Source organism: Salvelinus fontinalis, unplaced genomic scaffold, assembly GCF_029448725.1.
Source record: "Salvelinus fontinalis isolate EN_2023a unplaced genomic scaffold, ASM2944872v1 scaffold_0429, whole genome shotgun sequence".
Classification (NCBI taxonomy): domain Eukaryota; kingdom Metazoa; phylum Chordata; class Actinopteri; order Salmoniformes; family Salmonidae; genus Salvelinus; species Salvelinus fontinalis.
This window is the reverse complement of record NW_026600638.1, coordinates 63,143-80,271: the sequence shown is the minus strand read 5'-3', so window position 1 is coordinate 80,271 and position 17,129 is coordinate 63,143. Positions and strand designations below refer to the sequence as shown.

Here is a 17,129-nt window from a genome sequence, read left to right as displayed (position 1 = left end):
AGCAAAAACAGTTAAAGTATTTAAATGGCTATTTGTGAAAAAAGGCACTATTTAAAAAAAGTGTGACCAATCGAAATATCCAGGCTGCAACTCTGGAAATGATTTGTGAAATGGCTACATTCTCACTGTGTGTGGTCTCTATTGTTATTTACAGTATTTGCCTGGTAAGCTTACTTGTTTCTACCATTTCATATATTGAAAACGTCCACATATACCTGGACATACTGTATATTGGGTATATGTTGTTTACAATATGTAAGGTACCCAGCTAACACATAACATTCTGAGATCCATATGTGTCAGGACCCGGTTACGAACTCAGGTCTCCGGTGTGAGAAACAGTCACTTAGCAAACTGAGCCACTAATAGTCGGCAGAACCCAGAAGATGAGGCAGACACAGCAGTACTAGAGACGGTGTTTTAATAAAGTAAAAAGGAAAGTTCATCAGGGCAAAATATAAATCCACAACGTCAAAAGTAATTCCAAGAGAAAAAGGTAATCCTCCAAGTCAAACGGTAAATCCACAAGGTGGTAGGTACAGCAGGAAAAAGCCTCAAAAGATAATCAAAAATAAATAAACGAGAACAAAAACAGAGTACCACAAGAGAGTCCAACAGGCGCAACAAAATGTTCACAGCATCACTAGGGCTGGGTGCTAACATTCAAACACAGAGCAAAGAACTGAGGAAAACTAAGGGTTTAAATACATTCAAGGGAAACGAGGCACAGGTGCAAATAATAACTGGAAACAAGGGAAAACAAAAGGGTCAAAAAAGCACAATGGGGGCATCTAGTGACCAAAACCGGAACAATCCTGGCCAAATCCTGACACATATGTTTCTTAGAGCTTGGTGAGAGCATGGTTGTCCTGTGGTTATATTGCATACAACCTTCCCACAAGGTTCTGGGAATGGTGAAGGGATACCCTGGTACATCATGTTCTGAGAACCATGTTTCTTGGGTGGGAATTTCAGTACTTCAGCATAACGTTTTCTGCAGGTTTTCTCAGGGTTCTATGTAAAGTCATGTTCTCAGAACATTAAGAAAACATTAGTAATGTTCAAAGAACGTTCTAAGAATGTTATTTAACAACATATACATTATGTTCTCAGCGTCAACAAAACTCCCTCTAGCCTCTATCTTGTTAAGTGTGTTCAGGTGTGTTGGCTGTGCCCACTAATTGGCCACACCTGAACTTAATGAGTGCTTGTTTCCTTTGAAATGGGGGTCTGTTTGAATAGACTAAATTGAACTGCTTTGTATGAGTAAAGAAAAACAAGGCATCCCTGTGGCGCAATGGACTAATTCCATGGATAGAGAACAGAAGATCATAGGTTTGAATCCTACTGACACCGTGCCACAATAAGAAATGAATGTGTTTATATGGTTAATGTCTAAGAAGATGAATTTCCATGTGTTCTACCTGTGCTTGGAGTTCACAACTGCTTAAGCTAACAGTGTTATTGAAACATGTTCTCAGAGCATTATTTAATTACCTTCAAATAAACTAAAATTTCGCTCTCAGAACGTTAATAAAACCTCCCAGGAAAACTTTCAGTGAACCATAGTAAAATGTTCTCAGAACCTCCCTTCAACCTAAAAATGAATGTTCCCTGAACAGGATACATTTTTACTTCCATTCTCAGAACATTAAAAAAATATTCAGTTGTACCGATCAGGAAACATATGGCTTCGTTCCCAGAACCAATGGGAAACCAAAAACACATGTTCCCACAACTTCCAAGGAACCAAAAGTGCTAGCTGGGTATGTACTACAGTATCAATACTTATCTTAATGTTATAAAAAATGTATTGCATTTATTTTGATATTGGCATATACACAGAGTGTACAAAACATTAAGGACACCTTCTCTTTCCATGACATAGAAATCCACTTCAATCAGTGTAGATCAGGGGCGTCAAACTCATTCCACGGAGGGCCTAGTGTCTGCAGGTTTTTGGTTTTTCCTTTCAATAAAGCCCTAGACAACCAGGTGTGTGGAGTTCCTAACTAATTAGTGATGTTAATTCATCAATCAAGTATAAGGGAGGAGCGAAAACCCGCAGACACTCGCCCCCCCGTGGAATGAGTTTGACACCTGTGGTGTAGATGAAGGGGAGGAGACAGGTTAAAGAAGGATTGTTAACCCTTGAGACAACTGAGACAAGAAATGTGTATGTGTGCCATTCAGAGGGTGAATGGGCAAGACACAAGTTTTAAGTGCCATTGAACAGGATATCGTAGTAGGTGCCAGGCGCACTGGTTTGTGTCAAGAACTGCAACGCTGCAGGGTTTTTCACGCTCAACAGTTCCCCTTGTGTGTCAAGAATGGTCCACCACCTAAAAGGACATCCAGCCAACTTGGGGAGCATTGGAGTCAACATGGGCCAGCACTGCTGGGGAACGCTTTCGACACCTTGCAGAGCATGTCCCGACAAATTGAATGGGAGAAACTCAAATGCATACTCTTCGTGTTCTCTCTCCTCGCCTCCTTCTCAAAACCCATTGTAGGAGAAGGTCATTGTAGGAGAAGGGCAAAATCAAATAAGTCCTGAGGCGATGTATGCTAATGACTCAATTGGGAATTTCTGCTGTCTGTAAAGAAATGGGCTGTAGGTTGATTCTGCTGCTACAATTGGATATCATGCCGGATGCTCTAACCTAATGTAGCAGATGCAAAAAGATGCCTGAGCGAAGTCCCCACATCCGTTTTTCAGGAGAAATGGAAGTTGAAAATACTGTATCCATAAACTGGAAACATCCGCTTTCTTCTGACTCCTCGAAGAGTGAGTATACTGGGAATAATTGAAATCCATACACATTCCTCAAATATCCAAGGATTTGGCAACGTCATTAATTTCCTAAATCTAGCAAATCCCCATTTTGAGAGATACTGACTTTATGATCATCCTATTATGGGAGTAGAGTCGATGATAATGAATACAGGCCGTTTTCAACCAGAGAAGTTGTTGTTTTGGTTCAGATCCTCTTTAATAGAGAGAACCAATGTCCTCTTCCTCCCTGTCTGACGTTTTAGTTCATCGTTTTGGACTCTGGAGTTTTCTGTCACTCAAGTGCTGGTGGACCCAGTAACTGGGGTTGATATCCAGGCGTATGAGTTTTTGCACCCAGGGGTCTCTCTTTGCCCCCTCCACAAACTCCTCCAGAGTTATCTGACCTGGAACCAAAGACAACAAGGAGAGCCTTATTATTCTACCTAATGTGTATCCACTCTGTCATTATACTGTATCATCAAGAATTAGTTAAAGGCGATAGCTCACTCCAAATTTTTTCAGATCTCACAAGTAGTCACAATTCATCCACTTCCCACGCCATCGGTTGAGTAGATCAAGCCATACATGGGTCATTATTTTAATAGTGTCTCACTATGTCACTATTTCTGACATATCTGACCATCCTGCTACAGTAAGAGCTAAAGGCCGTCACAATACACAAATAAGTGCTCCAGTACTCACCGTCACCATTCTCGTCAATCTTCTGGAAGATACGGTCACAAACCTCTTCAGGTGTAAGATGGATTTGGCCTGCCTCGTCACTGACAGAACCTTTCTTTATCTTGTAGATGATCTACAGACATCACAAACAGAGGAATGTTACATCAATCAACTGTTATAGTTACGTTTTGCAGAATATCTTGACATTCCATATATTGGTCCCTCAAAGGGTTTGAGAGATTTCCTACCCTTCCACATGTGTGCATTTTAAATCAACAGGTTCGTATGAGGACGGCTGGAGAAAGTTCCTACCATATTCTTTACACCAATTCAATGCTTTTAAATCCATAAGCGGGCGTATACAAGTACACACTTTGGGGGAACAGTAGAGCATCGGACTACGGCCTTCAAGTCCAAGAGCAGGGTTTCTCAACTTCGATCCTGAGCAGCCACTGTGCACACAGCTTTTCAATTACCCTATAAATTGCTCCAATTAAGAAGCCTGAATGAAATGGCCCAATGTAATTCATTTGAATTATTCTAACTAGAGTACTTCCAATACTGCCAATACAGTAACTATGCCAACAGTGAATCCGAGAAAAATGGCTTTAAAGTATTATTGTTAGCCATCCAAATAGGTTGTAGGTAAATATGTGATAATGCAATGACGTATCATCTTATTATGAAGTAATGTTTATGCATATCAACCATGACCACCGATTTGATCTATGACCCCTAAAATGCAGATACACTCTGCCTTTGAATGACCAGAACTATATGGGCAATGCAAGGGCAAAGTGCAGTATCTACAATAGAAATGTGTTTATTCAACTTTGTTGTTGTTTTTCTGTTTGATAAATAGTTGAATCTCAGAGGCTTTGAGTTTAGTGGTTCCCTGACCCAAGCAGATATATACGGCTTAGTGTCTAATTGATAAGGAGCTATAGTGTGCTGTAGAACACATCCCTACCAGGAGCCATGTTGAGAAACACTGGCTTAGAATGTTACTATAGGTCGCACTTCGGCCCGAACCCTTACCCTTATAATTATTCTCAGCTCGTGCCTGTCCAGTCGCCCATTGTCATCGTTGTCAAACACCTTGAAAGACCACTTTAGTTTATCCTCGAGCCGTCCTCGAAGCACAAGGTTTAGCGCAGCAACATACTCTATGAAATCCATGGTGTTGTCCTGTAATAGAGACAAACGATCACGATCAACTACAGCCTCAATAAAAATCCTTATGTGTTCTCCAAGTAAGAAATACATAACATCCCTGACAGTGGGGCATATGTAAAACAAAAGGTATATCATGGGATCGTGGTGGATTGTGATAACATAGGGAAAGAGACCTGGGTCAAATATGTATTTTCAGGTAGCCTATATCCAGATAATCATCCAGAGAGTTGTGGACATTTTTAGACTTCTGCATCGAGCCTATTTCCTATTTCAATTGTTACATTGGTGGTAACTGTGGGATAGCTTAACTGGCCTACAGCATTGTCTTGGGCCTTGTTGGAAGTGTGGCCCTATTTCCATTTGGATCTTTCCATGTCAATTCAGCAGCCCGTAACACCCACTCAGATTCTTCTGAAGTCGTTTCTGTAGTTAAAAACAGATACTATTAGCATTCCTCCAACATAATTTTTGAAATATAATTAGATTTCTGAGAAATTAAGCTAATTGATTGCACCTAAATTGGACATTTTAATTTATACGATTCATAGAATATTCAATACATATAGTACCTAAGATACGATTTGGACCTGAACTTTTTTCTAACAAGGAGTAAGACGTGAGGAATCCAAAGAAATGTCCAAAAGCCACCCACGGACCCTACACTCCAATCCCACCCCAACAACGAGTTTATAGTGTCAGTTCTCTATGTCTGATAAGTAATATGGAGCTTCTCCTCTGAGTATTATTTCTTCATCATATGTAATGTATTCTCAGTGAATTTGGTGATGTTTTTTTCCCCCATTCAGAGAAATTAGTAATGGAAGTTGTTAGGTTTATATCCCATCCTACATCCTGATATTACCATGTTCTGACCACTAGGGTAAAAATGTTGTATTGTCACATACACTAGATAGGTGCAGTGAAATGTGTTGTTTTACAGGGTCAGCCATAGTAGTACAGTGCCCCTGGAGCAAATTAGCGTTAAGTGCCTTGCTCAAGGGCACTTCAACAGATTTTTCACCTTGTCGGCTTGGGTATTCAAACCAGAAAATCCAATGCAAGTCAATGGTACCTATTAGCATTTTTGCACTTCATATCCATATAATCTATAAGTAACACCATTGAGTTAACATAAACATGTAATTAATAGCCCAGGTGTTTATTTCATTAAATTCCTGAACCCAACAGGTGCTTATTAGAGACAGGCTTCTATTTCAGCCAGGTGTCTATTTCCTTCATGCACACAGCTTTTGCTTATTTGCATAGTTAATTGTTAAATTCCAGCATTCACTTCCAGCATTTGAATCAATTTCTTCATTTTCCTACACTAATGTGTTATCATTTACAAACTGTGTTACATTTCTTTTGTCTTAGCATGCCTCTATTGATTTTTTTTCTGGGCATGGGGGGGTCCATGGGTGGCTTTTGATGTCTAAGTCATTGTTAGAAAAATAATGGTCAAATTTGGATGTTAGGTACTATATTTAAAGAATACAAAAACGATTTCATAACAATCTGAGAAGGTTGGTGTTGAAATCTTCTTTCTTGTCCTTTTTGAGGTGGAACGACCCATTTGGCTTTACACTCTGGCCCACTTTATGGAAAGAGGGGTATTATGGCCATCTACCTTTAGGCTATTTAATTAAGCATACGGCCAAATGAAGTATGACAGTGTACAGACAAATAGCTTAGCCTACATGTGGAAAGAGCACACATTTTGGGAAACCCATATTCTAGAAAACAATATTAATAATAGTATTGTACTAAAATTGTATAATCTATGTTCATGAATTAAATTAGATGTTGAAAACGCTTGAGTTGAGGGGGAGGGGTCTATGATAACTTTAGGCCTACACCAATACAACATGTTTTGTTACAGTATGCAAATACATAATTTACAGTAAATGCAATTGACCCAGGTCTGCTTGTTTTGTATTCAGAATCTTACCCCATTCATATCAAACGCACTGAATATGCCCTCCATGTATTGCGATTCCGGCGAATTATTGTTTTGAACCCCAAACATCCTTTTGAACTCGTGCAAGTGCAACGAACCGCTGGGGCACTCATTGATGAGCCTCCTGTAGAGGTCTTGAATTGTCGATACTTCCAACTCTTCTTCGCTGGTTGACTGAGCTTGCTGATTTTGACCCATTGTAAATCGGAGTGAAAAAGGTCAAAGTGTGAAAAAGACAACACGTAAATTTAAATCCAGCTGTGGGCTAGTCTCGGATATGGCTGTGCGCAATAGCCTGGGGACACGGTTACCTCCGAGGTTCATAAAATTCTAAACCTTTAAGAATTCGACCTCGTATCTTCTCTCTGCTCCCTGCATCGTTGCCTTTGATGGTTGTGCGTGCAAATAGGTCTGACAACATAGGCTACATCATGTGGGATATACATACGTTAGCCCCAGGCTAATTTATTTTTAGCAAGACTTGTCCTATATCGGCATTTAGTAATCTGCAGACCTGATCCAATTGGACGATGTAATTTGTAGACCTACAAGGCTACAGTGTGCCAAATAGAGAGTATATGTCCTATAACTTTTGTGACTCAACTCGTTTTATTGTGTTAATATATTATAAAACATTTTCACAATTGCATTTATGTTATAAAAACCTTTTCACACCTGGAATGGAGGTTGGTCAGGCCATGGGCAAATGATCACCCATCACTATCTTGAGGATTAATAAATACATTTTCACTGAACAGCCACTTCTGAAGTCAAAATAGTATGTGTACAGAGATCAGAACAGGTGAAATATAGGTAACATATCCAATAGGTTGGAAATGGGTTTAGAGTGTTACTGGATATAACAGAAGTTAGGTGTTTAAATAGAGAGGTCAAGTAGAATTTGCGAGGCTCTGGTGTAAGGTTCGGGCAATTGTTACTTTCAGATGACGCATGTTGGGGAATACCTTAAGTTTGGCTGTGGTTCAACGAAGGATTAACTTCCCACGCTGGCCTGTCAAGAGACTAGACCCAGGACAGCTTGACTGTATTCACTCTTAGAAAAAAGGGTTTCTGATAGGGTTCTTCGGCTGTCCCTGTAGGAACACTATTTTTGGTTCCAGGTAGAACCATATCACCCAACAAGGAACCCCTGAAATGAGCTTTTAAATGAAGAACTCATTGGTGAAAAGGAACCAAAAAAAGATGTCCCCTACACAGACAGCAAAATAACCCTTTATGGTTCAAGGGAGCACCTTTTTTCTAAGTTAGTACCTTAGATTGAGATTCTGGCAATGAATCGCTTTTAACTCCAGTGACCCATACCTGACCTATTGTTTTCAGCATCTCAGTCTACCTTTTGCATTTTTATAAGTTGATGAAGATAAGAGATATCGTTAAAGGTCAGGTATGGGCTAAGAGTGTCACGGGATATTACACAAGTACAAGTTGATTGGCTCTGGTGTAAAGCTTCTTCAACATGACCCATGTGGGGAAAACCTCGATGTTGGCTATTGGTCAAAGGACGATTTATATGAAACAGGAAATTACATTGACATTTTATTCATTTCACAGACTCTCTTATCCAGAGCGACTTACAAATAGTGCATTCATCTTAAGATAGCTAGGTGAGACAACAACATATCACAACCGTAGCAGGTACATTTTCCCTCAATAAAGTAGTTATCAGCAAAGTCAGTGCTAGTAGGAAAAGTGCATTTATCATTATTATTGTTATTATATGGGGGAGGTGCATGATTCAGTGGGATTATTCAATGTGAGATGATTCAGTGAGATGATTCAATGTGAGATGATTCAGTGAGATGATTCAATGTGAGATGATTCAGTTGAGGTGTTGTGTGAGAATCAATTCACCCTGATAAGGATACATTAAACAAGTCCGATATTAAATAGAGAAGTCAGGTAGAAGTTGAGTAGCTCTGGTGCAAGGATCAGGTTAGAGTAACTCCCTTCAGAAGACCCTTGTTGAGGAATACCTCGAGGTTGGCTGTGGGTCAACGAAGGATTCAACTGCAAAGATGAATCAGTTATACCTACAGTCTTAGAAAAAATGGTTCCAAAGGGGTTCTTTGTGGAGGGATAGGGTTCTACCAAGAACTGTTTTTATCTGAAGAACCCTTTTTGAAAGACAAGTGTTCTTTGTAAGACACAGGTTTCTACCTAAAACCTTTAACATTATAAAGAACAGTTTTTGGAAGAAAAGGTTCCTTGATGATTCTTTGGAAGCAAAGAATGATTTTTCAGAAGGCAAGAAGGATTCTTTGGAAGGCAAGAAGGGTTCTACATAGAACCACATTTCCCGGCTTGTTCTTTTACATGGTGATATTCAGAATTGTTTGTTTTAATATCTGTGTTTTTTGATGTACATTGATTGGTTGATTAATTTCATGCTACACAGATTTTTTAAAAATAATTAGAAACTAATCCAATCTGTTAGTAGTTATTCGACTTATTGCGCCCGTTACTGGGATGGTCGTTCCAGTTTAGATGATAAAGGTAGTCTCAGCATTCAAGTCATTCAAATTGCAGGTTGTGGGCGCTAAAAAATAAAAATAAACATTTGTTGGATATCCTAACTCTGGCTGGATTCCAATAGGAATTACACATGACTGCAAGCCAGCATAATGTGACTTGCTGGCCTGATATGACCTGTAAACCAGGAGTTTCCTAACACAACTATGTTGAGTATAACTAGGCCCTCAGAGAAAGTCCTTATGGTATAAGGGCAAAAGGCCAGACCCAGATGCAGACACGGGAGGCAGATGGTTTGAGTCTTTGATATTTATTAAATCCAAAAGGGGTTGGCAAGAGAATGGTCGTGGACAGACAAAAGGTCAAAACCAGTTCAGGAGGTACAGTATTATTATAAAAAATACAAAATTAACCTTTATTTGACCAGGTAGGCTAGTTGAGAACAAGTTCTCATTTACAACTGTGACCTGGCCAAGATAAAGCAAAGCAGTGTGACACAAACAACAACACAGAGTTACACATGGAATAAACAATAAACAAGCCAATGACACAGTAGAAAAAATAAAGTCTATATACAGTGTTTGCAAAAGGCATGAGGAAGTAGGCAATAAATAGGCCATAGGAGCGAAAAATTACAATTTAGCAGATAACACTGGAGTGATAAATGAGCAGATGATGATGTGCAAGTAGAGATACTGGTGTGCAAAAGAGCAGAAAAGTAAATAAAAACAGTATGGGGATGAGGTAGGTAGATTGGGTGGGCTATTTACAGATGGACTATGTACAGCTGCAGCGATCGGTTAGCTGCTCAGATAGCTGATGTTTAAAGTTGGTGAGGGAAATAAAAGTCTCCAACTTCAGCGATTTTTGCAATTTACTCCAGTCACTGGCAGCAGATAACTGGAAGGAAAGGCGGCCAAATGAGGTGTTGGCTTTGGGGATGATCAGTGAGAAATACCTGCTGGAACGTGTGCTACAGGTGGGTGTTGTTATCGTGACCAGTGAACAGAGATAAGGCGGAGCTTTACCTAGCATAGACTTATAGATGACCTGGAGCCAGTAGGTCTGGCGACGAATATGTAGCGAGGGCCAGCCGACTAGAGCATACAGGTCGCAGTGGTGGGTGGTATAAGGTGATTTGGTAACACAACGGATTGCACTGTGATAGACTGCATCCAGTTTGCTGAGTATTGGAAGCTATTTTGTAGATGACATCGCCGATGTCGAGGATCGGTAGGATAGTCAGTTTTAGTAGGGTAAGTTTGGCGGTGTGAGTGAAAGAGTCTTTGTTGCGAAATAGAAAGCCGATTCTAGATTTGATTTTGGATTGGAGATGTTTAATATGAGTCTGGGAGGAGAGTTTACAGTCTAACCAGACACCTAGGTATTTGTAGTTGTCCACATATTCTAGGTCGGAACCATCCAGGGTGGTGATGCTAGTCGGGCGGACGGGTGCTGGCAGCGAATGTTTGAAAAGCATGCATTTGGTTTTACTAGCGTTTAAGAGCAGTTGGAGGCCACGGAAGGAGTGTTGTATGGCATTGAAGCTCGTTTTGAGGTTAGATAGCACAGTGTCCAAGGAAGGGCCAGAAGTATACAGAATGGTGTCGTCTGCATAGAGGTGGATCAGGGAATCACCCGCAGCAAGAGCGACATCATTGATATATACAGAGAAAAGAGTCGGCCAGAGAATTGAACCCTGTGGTACCCCCGTAGAGACTGCCAGAGGTCCGGACAACATGCCCTCCGATTTGACACATTGAACTCTGTCTGCAAAGTAGTTGGGGAACCAGGCGAGGCAGTAATTAGAAAAACCAAGGCTATTGAGTCTGCCGATAAGATTGACAGAGTCGAAAGCCTTGGCCAGGTCGATGAAGACGGCTGCACAGTACTGTCTTTTATCGATGCCGGTTATGATATCGTTCAGTACCTTGAGCGTGGCTGAGGTGCACCCGTGACCGGCTCGGAAACCGGATTGCACAGAGGACAAGGTACGGTGGGATTCGAAATCGTCAGTGATCTGTTTATTAACTTGGCTTTCAAAGACTTTAGATAGGCAGGGCAGGATGGATATAGGTCTGTAACAGTTTGGGTCTAGGGTGTCACCCCCTTTGAAGAGGGGGATGACCACGGCAGCTTTCCAATCTTTAGGGATCTCGGACGATACGAAAGAAAGGTTGAACAGGCTGGTAACAGGGGTTGCAACAATGGCGGCGGATAGTTTTAGAAAGATAGGGTCCAGATTATCTAGCCCAGCTGATCTGTACGGGTCCAGGTTTTGCAGCTCTTTCAGAACATCTGCTATCTGGATTTGGGTGAAGGAGAAGCTGGGGAGGCTTGGGCGAGTAGCTGAGGGGGGGAGCTGTTGGCCTGGTTTGGAGTAGCCAGAAGGAAGGCATGGCCAGCCGTTGAGAAATGCTTATTGAAATTTTCGATTATCATGGATTTATCGGTGGTGACCATGTTACCTAGCCTCAGTGCAGTGGGCAGCTGGGAGGAGGTGCTCTTGTTCTCCATGGACTTTAGTGTCCCAAAACTTTTTGGAGTTAGAGCTACAGAATGCAAATTTCTGTTTGAGAAAGCTAGCCTTTGCTTTCCTTACTGACTGCATGTTAGAACAATGGTTTCTGACTTGTATGGCAGGCAGGCTCGAGGTCAGGGCAGGCAGAATGGTCAGGCAGGCGGGTACAGAGTCCAGAAAACAGGCAAAGGTCAAAACAGGGAAGACTAGCAAAAGAGAATAGGAAAGGCAGCAGCACGAGAAAACCACGCTGGTTGACTTGAAACACACACAACGAACTGGCACAGACAGACAGAAAACACAGGTTTAAGTACCCAGGGGATAAAGGGGAAGATGGGTGAACCCTGGAGGGGGTGGAGCACAAGGACAGGTGAAACCGATCAGGGTGTGACATTATGGTATGTAAATATTGTCATAAATAATGGCATTTTAAAGGCTAATAAGGCTGGCAGATCCATTCATAGATGGTTATAGGAAGAACCCTCCAAAGATAAAATGGTACTTGGTAGAACCCTTCATAGAGGGTTCTAGATATAACTATATACACGGGGTTCTATGAAGAACCCTACATAGAGGGTTCTAGCTAAACTCTTTGAAATGGGTTCTACCTATAGCACCAAAAAAGGTTCCCCTGTGGGGACAAACCTATATGGTTCTATTTAGCACTTTTTTTCCTAAGAGTTTAGGGATTAAGAGAAAAGGTCTTCTCCTATTAGACGACTCAAACATGGCCAATGACATATGTTAAATGACTGTAATCACTATCAAGCCACGCCTTGGCTGAATACGCAATATTTTGTGATAAGCATGCGTGGCACAAATTCAGTTCTACAAAAACCCACCTGAGAGCTTTTGCTTTGTCTATACTCTGAAGAGTCAGTGAGGACATTATAGTGTTTTACTCTGAAGAGTCAGTGAGGACATTATAGTGTTTTACTCTGAAGAGTCAGTGAGGACATTATAGTGTTTTACTCTGAAGAGTCAGTGAGGACATTATAGTGTTTTACTCTGAAGAGTCACTGAGGACATTATAGTGTTTTACTCTGAAGAGTCAGTGAGGACATTATAGTGTTTTACTCTGAAGAGTCAGTGAGGACATTATAGTGTTTTACTCTGAAGAGTCAGTGAGGACATTATAGTGTTTTACTCTGAAGAGTCAGTGAGGACATTATAGTGTTTTACTCTGAAGAGTCACTGAGGACATTATAGTGTTTTACTCTGAAGAGTCACTGAGGACATTATAGTGTTTTACTCTGAAGAGTCAGTGAGGACATTATAGTGTTTTACTCTGAAGAGTCAGTGAGGACATTATAGTGTTTTACTCTGAAGAGTCACTGAGGACATTATAGTGTTTTACTCTGAAGAGTCAGTGAGGACATTATAGTGTTTTACTCTGAAGAGTCACTGAGGACATTATAGTGTTTTACTCTGAAGAGTCAGTGAGGACATTATAGTGCTATACTCCAGGTATACTCATTCACTCCCACTCATGCAGCGTGCACTCATTCACTCCCCTTTATGTATTTAAAACCATTTGTAAAGATAACATACCTGTAGAAGATAACATACCTGTCTGAAAATATACAGGTGCAAATACTCAGCTAGTCCCCCCCCTTCATTTTACAGCCCGTTTATTACTATGTATTTACTAGGTAAGTTGATAAAAAAATATATACGAAATACGGAGTAACAATTGTGTCCCCGATGTCGCCACTCATCTCTGATTCGCCACTGGGCACGCAATATCAAGTGCGCCTATAGGCTATTTAGTGTGGTCTCAATCAAATGATCCATAGCCTATAGGCTACGAAGTGCATGCTTGTAGAAGCACAGAGCAAAGTTATATTTCTAAGATAATCAAATCAAATGTTATTGGTCGCCTACACATATTTAGCAGATGTTATTGTGGGTGTAGCGAAATGCTTTTGTTCCTAGCATCAACAGTGCAGTAATATCTAGCAATTCACAACAATACACACAAATCTAAAAGTAAATATGTATATACAGTATGTGTGATGGGATGTATAGACATTATGGATAGCTGGTGGGATGGTGTAAATAAAACTAGGCTGCATTACACACTGCTAATGGATATTCCAACCCTGAGCCCCGGCCTGCTCTGCGCTAGCTAATCAAAAGCGTTTGTGTGCTGCCTAAACAATGGCTGTGCTGCATAGGAGGCCTACTGTGGCAGTTCAGGAGGAGAGTAAGCCTACCTGTTTAACATACGAAATTAGGGTATATGTGTCACGTTCCTGACCAGTTTTCTGTTATTTTGTATGTGTTTGATGGTCAGGGCGTGAGTTTGGGTGGGTAGTCTATGTTATGTGTTTCTATCTTTGTTTAAGGGTGACCTCATATGGCTCTCAATTAGAGGCAGGTGGTTTTCATTTCCTCTGATTGAGAGTCATATTAAGGTATGTGTTTTCACACTGTTTGTTGTGGGTGGTTGTCTCCTGTGTCAGTGTTTGTCGCGCCACACGGGACTGTCTCGGTTTATGTAGTCTGTTCCTGTTCGTGAGTTCTTCGTGTATTTATGTAAGTTCCAGGTCTGTCTACTCCGTTTTGTTATTTTGTTAATTATTCAAGTGTATTTCGTTTCGTGTTTTTTCGTCTTGTTTCATTAAAATCATGTCATCATACCTCGCTGCGTTTTGGTCGAATCCCTGCTCCTCTTCATCCGAAGGAAAGTTGTTACAATATGCTGCTATAGCCATGGATTTGTCGGTCAATTCCTCCACCCACCGTGCACTCTTTAAATAGCCTATCTCAGTGTCATTGAAGGGCTGTTAAGTTAAAACCAAGACTCGAATTGAGGGTGTATGAGAGGTTATCCCATAGGCCTTTAATTCAAGAAAATTGTTTTAAACACAGGCCTACCCTTTGTTATTTTAAAGAAAATAAAATGGATCTGATTATATAAAGTGGTCTATAACAGTACTTTGGTCTGCAAGACTTTATGTTAGGATCAAGCTGTAAAATACCTGGGAAAGGCGTGACACCGTCTGATGCATATGGGGATATCATTGTTTAGTTTCTTTGATATTCAGAGGCTGAGCTACAACCCTCGATAGCCGAGGATCATTTTTGGGGACTTTTCTTGGGAAGTAATCTAATTCTGTCACTGTCAATTCATTAAATTATTTTAGTTTCCGTACAATAGAAGATGTTTAAACCCAGACAGCTTTTAGGGCAACACATGTGACCTTCTCTTGTTGGGTTAAGCCACAGAAGAAGAGTAGCCAGCAGGTAAAGCTTATGTGCTGGTAAGCCTACTCTGTCTGGGGTGGAAAGTAAGGCCTAACTTTTGAAAGTAACATCACAGATAGAACTATGAGACAGATATTTCACCGGATGTATAAATGTGAAGCATCCGTTTGGCATTTCCACTCACTACCAAATATGGTACTGACAGGAAGCCCAGTGGCCAGCAGTGGGAGAAGATGGAATGAGATGGATTTTGGCCGACATTCTGCAAATTCTCATCAACGAAACATTTGATTTCAATAGAGTTTTCTGTTCCCAAAACTAGAATCTGTTACGAACAGAGTGGACTAAGTTTTGTAGAAAGTGCCAAAGTAAAAATAAACGTGTTGTTTAGGAGTGCAAAGGCAAATTGAGTTATTGCACACGTCCATTTTAAAGTAGGTGTTCACTAATGGAATATGCAAATTCCTGCTAGAACGCGCCAATAGGATCTCTCTAACTTGTGCTTGGCTCTGCCCACCTCGTTGCTTGTTCTGCTCTCTATGACTCATTTATTCCCATTGGTTTAAAGGAGACGCAGGGAGTCAGGAAGCAGGTGCAGTCGGTGAGTTTAATAGGAACAAACATGGAGTAAATACAAAAACAGGAGACGTGTCAAAACATGAAAACAGGAAATAATACTACCTAATGGGTGATACAAAGGAGTGCTAGATAAAGGGGAAGTAATCAGGGAGTGATGAAATCCAGATGTGCCTCATGATGGGGCGCAGGTGTGCATAATAAGGGTTGCCAGGTGTCCGTAATGAGGGTTCCCAGGTGTGTGTAATGAGGGTCGTCAGGTGTACGTAATGATGGGTTGCCAGGACCGGTGGTTAGTAGACCGGTGACGTTGAGCGCCAGAGCGGGAGTAGATGTGACAATTAGAAACGACAAGGTGGGGTCCATCTTGGGTTAGTTATAAAAATCTTTACTACCATTCTCAGATTCCTAATGACGTCTCAGATTAAATTATTTGCAAATGGAGAGTTTCGTTGCAAACAAGACACACTGATTTGACATTGGAGAATTATGATATGATGAACACATAGGCCTATCTCTCTGTCCATTCTCAGTCTGTGATTTGTGCGGTATTAAAAAAGATTCTGCTAACAGGTCTGCAAACCCAAAACCTGGCCCCCAGTCCTGTACACTATCAAAATTCCTGCAATGCCATGTAATGCATACAGAACGAAGAACAGCTTCTTAAACTGCAATCTAAGGCTCTGGACTCGGGTCTGTCCAGGAAGTGATGGTAAACGGTAGACATGTTCTCCACTACCCACTTTATGTTTAATTATTATTTTGGATATAGGGGAGGGTCACTTTTTTAAAATACTTTTTTTTGCATTTAGGTACTATTAAGGTAAAAATATATTTTGTTGAAGGGAGGGCCATCCATTTTCATTTCAAAGGTCCAATTTTCTCCACGTAACCGTTACTATGAGTAAACTTCACTCCCTTACCGCTCCCTAAAAGAGGAAATCGGTGTTTCCCTTAGTCATGCTTGGAACCAAAGTCTTTCAAGATATGTTTGCCCTCTGGTTGGTATTGTAATTGTAACAACGTAGTCCTTTTTGAACAGACTAAGGGTGATTTATGACAAGCATCCTGTACAGCGGAGGTAAAGAATGTCATTTTTTACCAAGCAAATCTACGGTGGCAATTTACTAGACTATTTGTATGAATGAAAAATAATAAATGGGCAGACCTACTGTTATTATTTTATTTATTTCCTATTTATGTCATCGAAAAGTGTCTGGTACGGCCATTTCTTATCAAGAGAGAGGGTAAAATATCTATGGACTGTCCATATTTGAAATGTGTAACCTGATCAAGTCAATCGGGGGGATGGAGTTATTTGTGCCTGAAGGGTGCAGGCTGGAATCAAACCCACGCTGACACATTAGGCTACAGATACGTTGGGCTACAGACACGTTGGGCTACAGACACGTTGGGCTACAGACACGTTGGGCTACAGACACGTTGGGCTACAGACACGTTGGGCTACAGATACGTTAGGCTACAGATACGTTAGGCTACAGATACGTTAGGCTACAGATACGTTAGGCTACAGATACGTTAGGCTACAGATACGTTAGGCTTCAGATACGTTAGGCTTCAGATACATTAGGCTTCAGATACGTTAGGCTTCAGATACGTTAGGCTTCAGATACGTTAGGCTTCAGATACATTAGGCTTCAGATACATTAGGCTTCAGATACGTTAGGCTTCAGATACGTTAGGCTTCAGATACGTTAGGCTTCAGATACGTTAGGCTTCAG

The 17,129-nt window shown here is 40.9% G+C and overlaps 1 protein-coding gene across 1 annotated transcript; it reads right to left on the bottom strand.

The window, feature by feature from the left end:
* Positions 1-404: 404 nt before the first annotated feature.
* LOC129846018 (guanylyl cyclase-activating protein 2-like) lies at positions 405-7,083 on the bottom strand. Its single transcript, XM_055914021.1, has 4 exons — positions 6,582-7,083; positions 4,496-4,645; positions 3,479-3,590; positions 405-3,180 (listed from the first exon to the last, which is right to left on the bottom strand). Exons 1-4 carry the CDS (start codon positions 6,786-6,788, stop codon positions 3,041-3,043), a joined length of 609 nt encoding a protein of 202 aa, XP_055769996.1. The 5' UTR covers positions 6,789-7,083; the 3' UTR covers positions 405-3,040.
* Positions 7,084-17,129: the final 10,046 nt, after the last annotated feature.

Bases quoted from the DNA above. Each gene is read 5' to 3' on its own strand.
- LOC129846018 (XM_055914021.1), bottom strand. From the start codon at position 6,788: ATGGGTCAAAATCAGCAAGCTCAGTCAACCAGCGAAGAAGAGTTGGAA. The intron at 3,591-4,495 runs GTAAGGGTTCGG...TGATGTCTGTAG, and splicing joins AGCTGAGAATAATTATAAGG to ATCATCTACAAGATAAAGAA. The intron at 3,181-3,478 runs GTGAGTACTGGA...CTTTGGTTCCAG, and splicing joins GATTGACGAGAATGGTGACG to GTCAGATAACTCTGGAGGAG.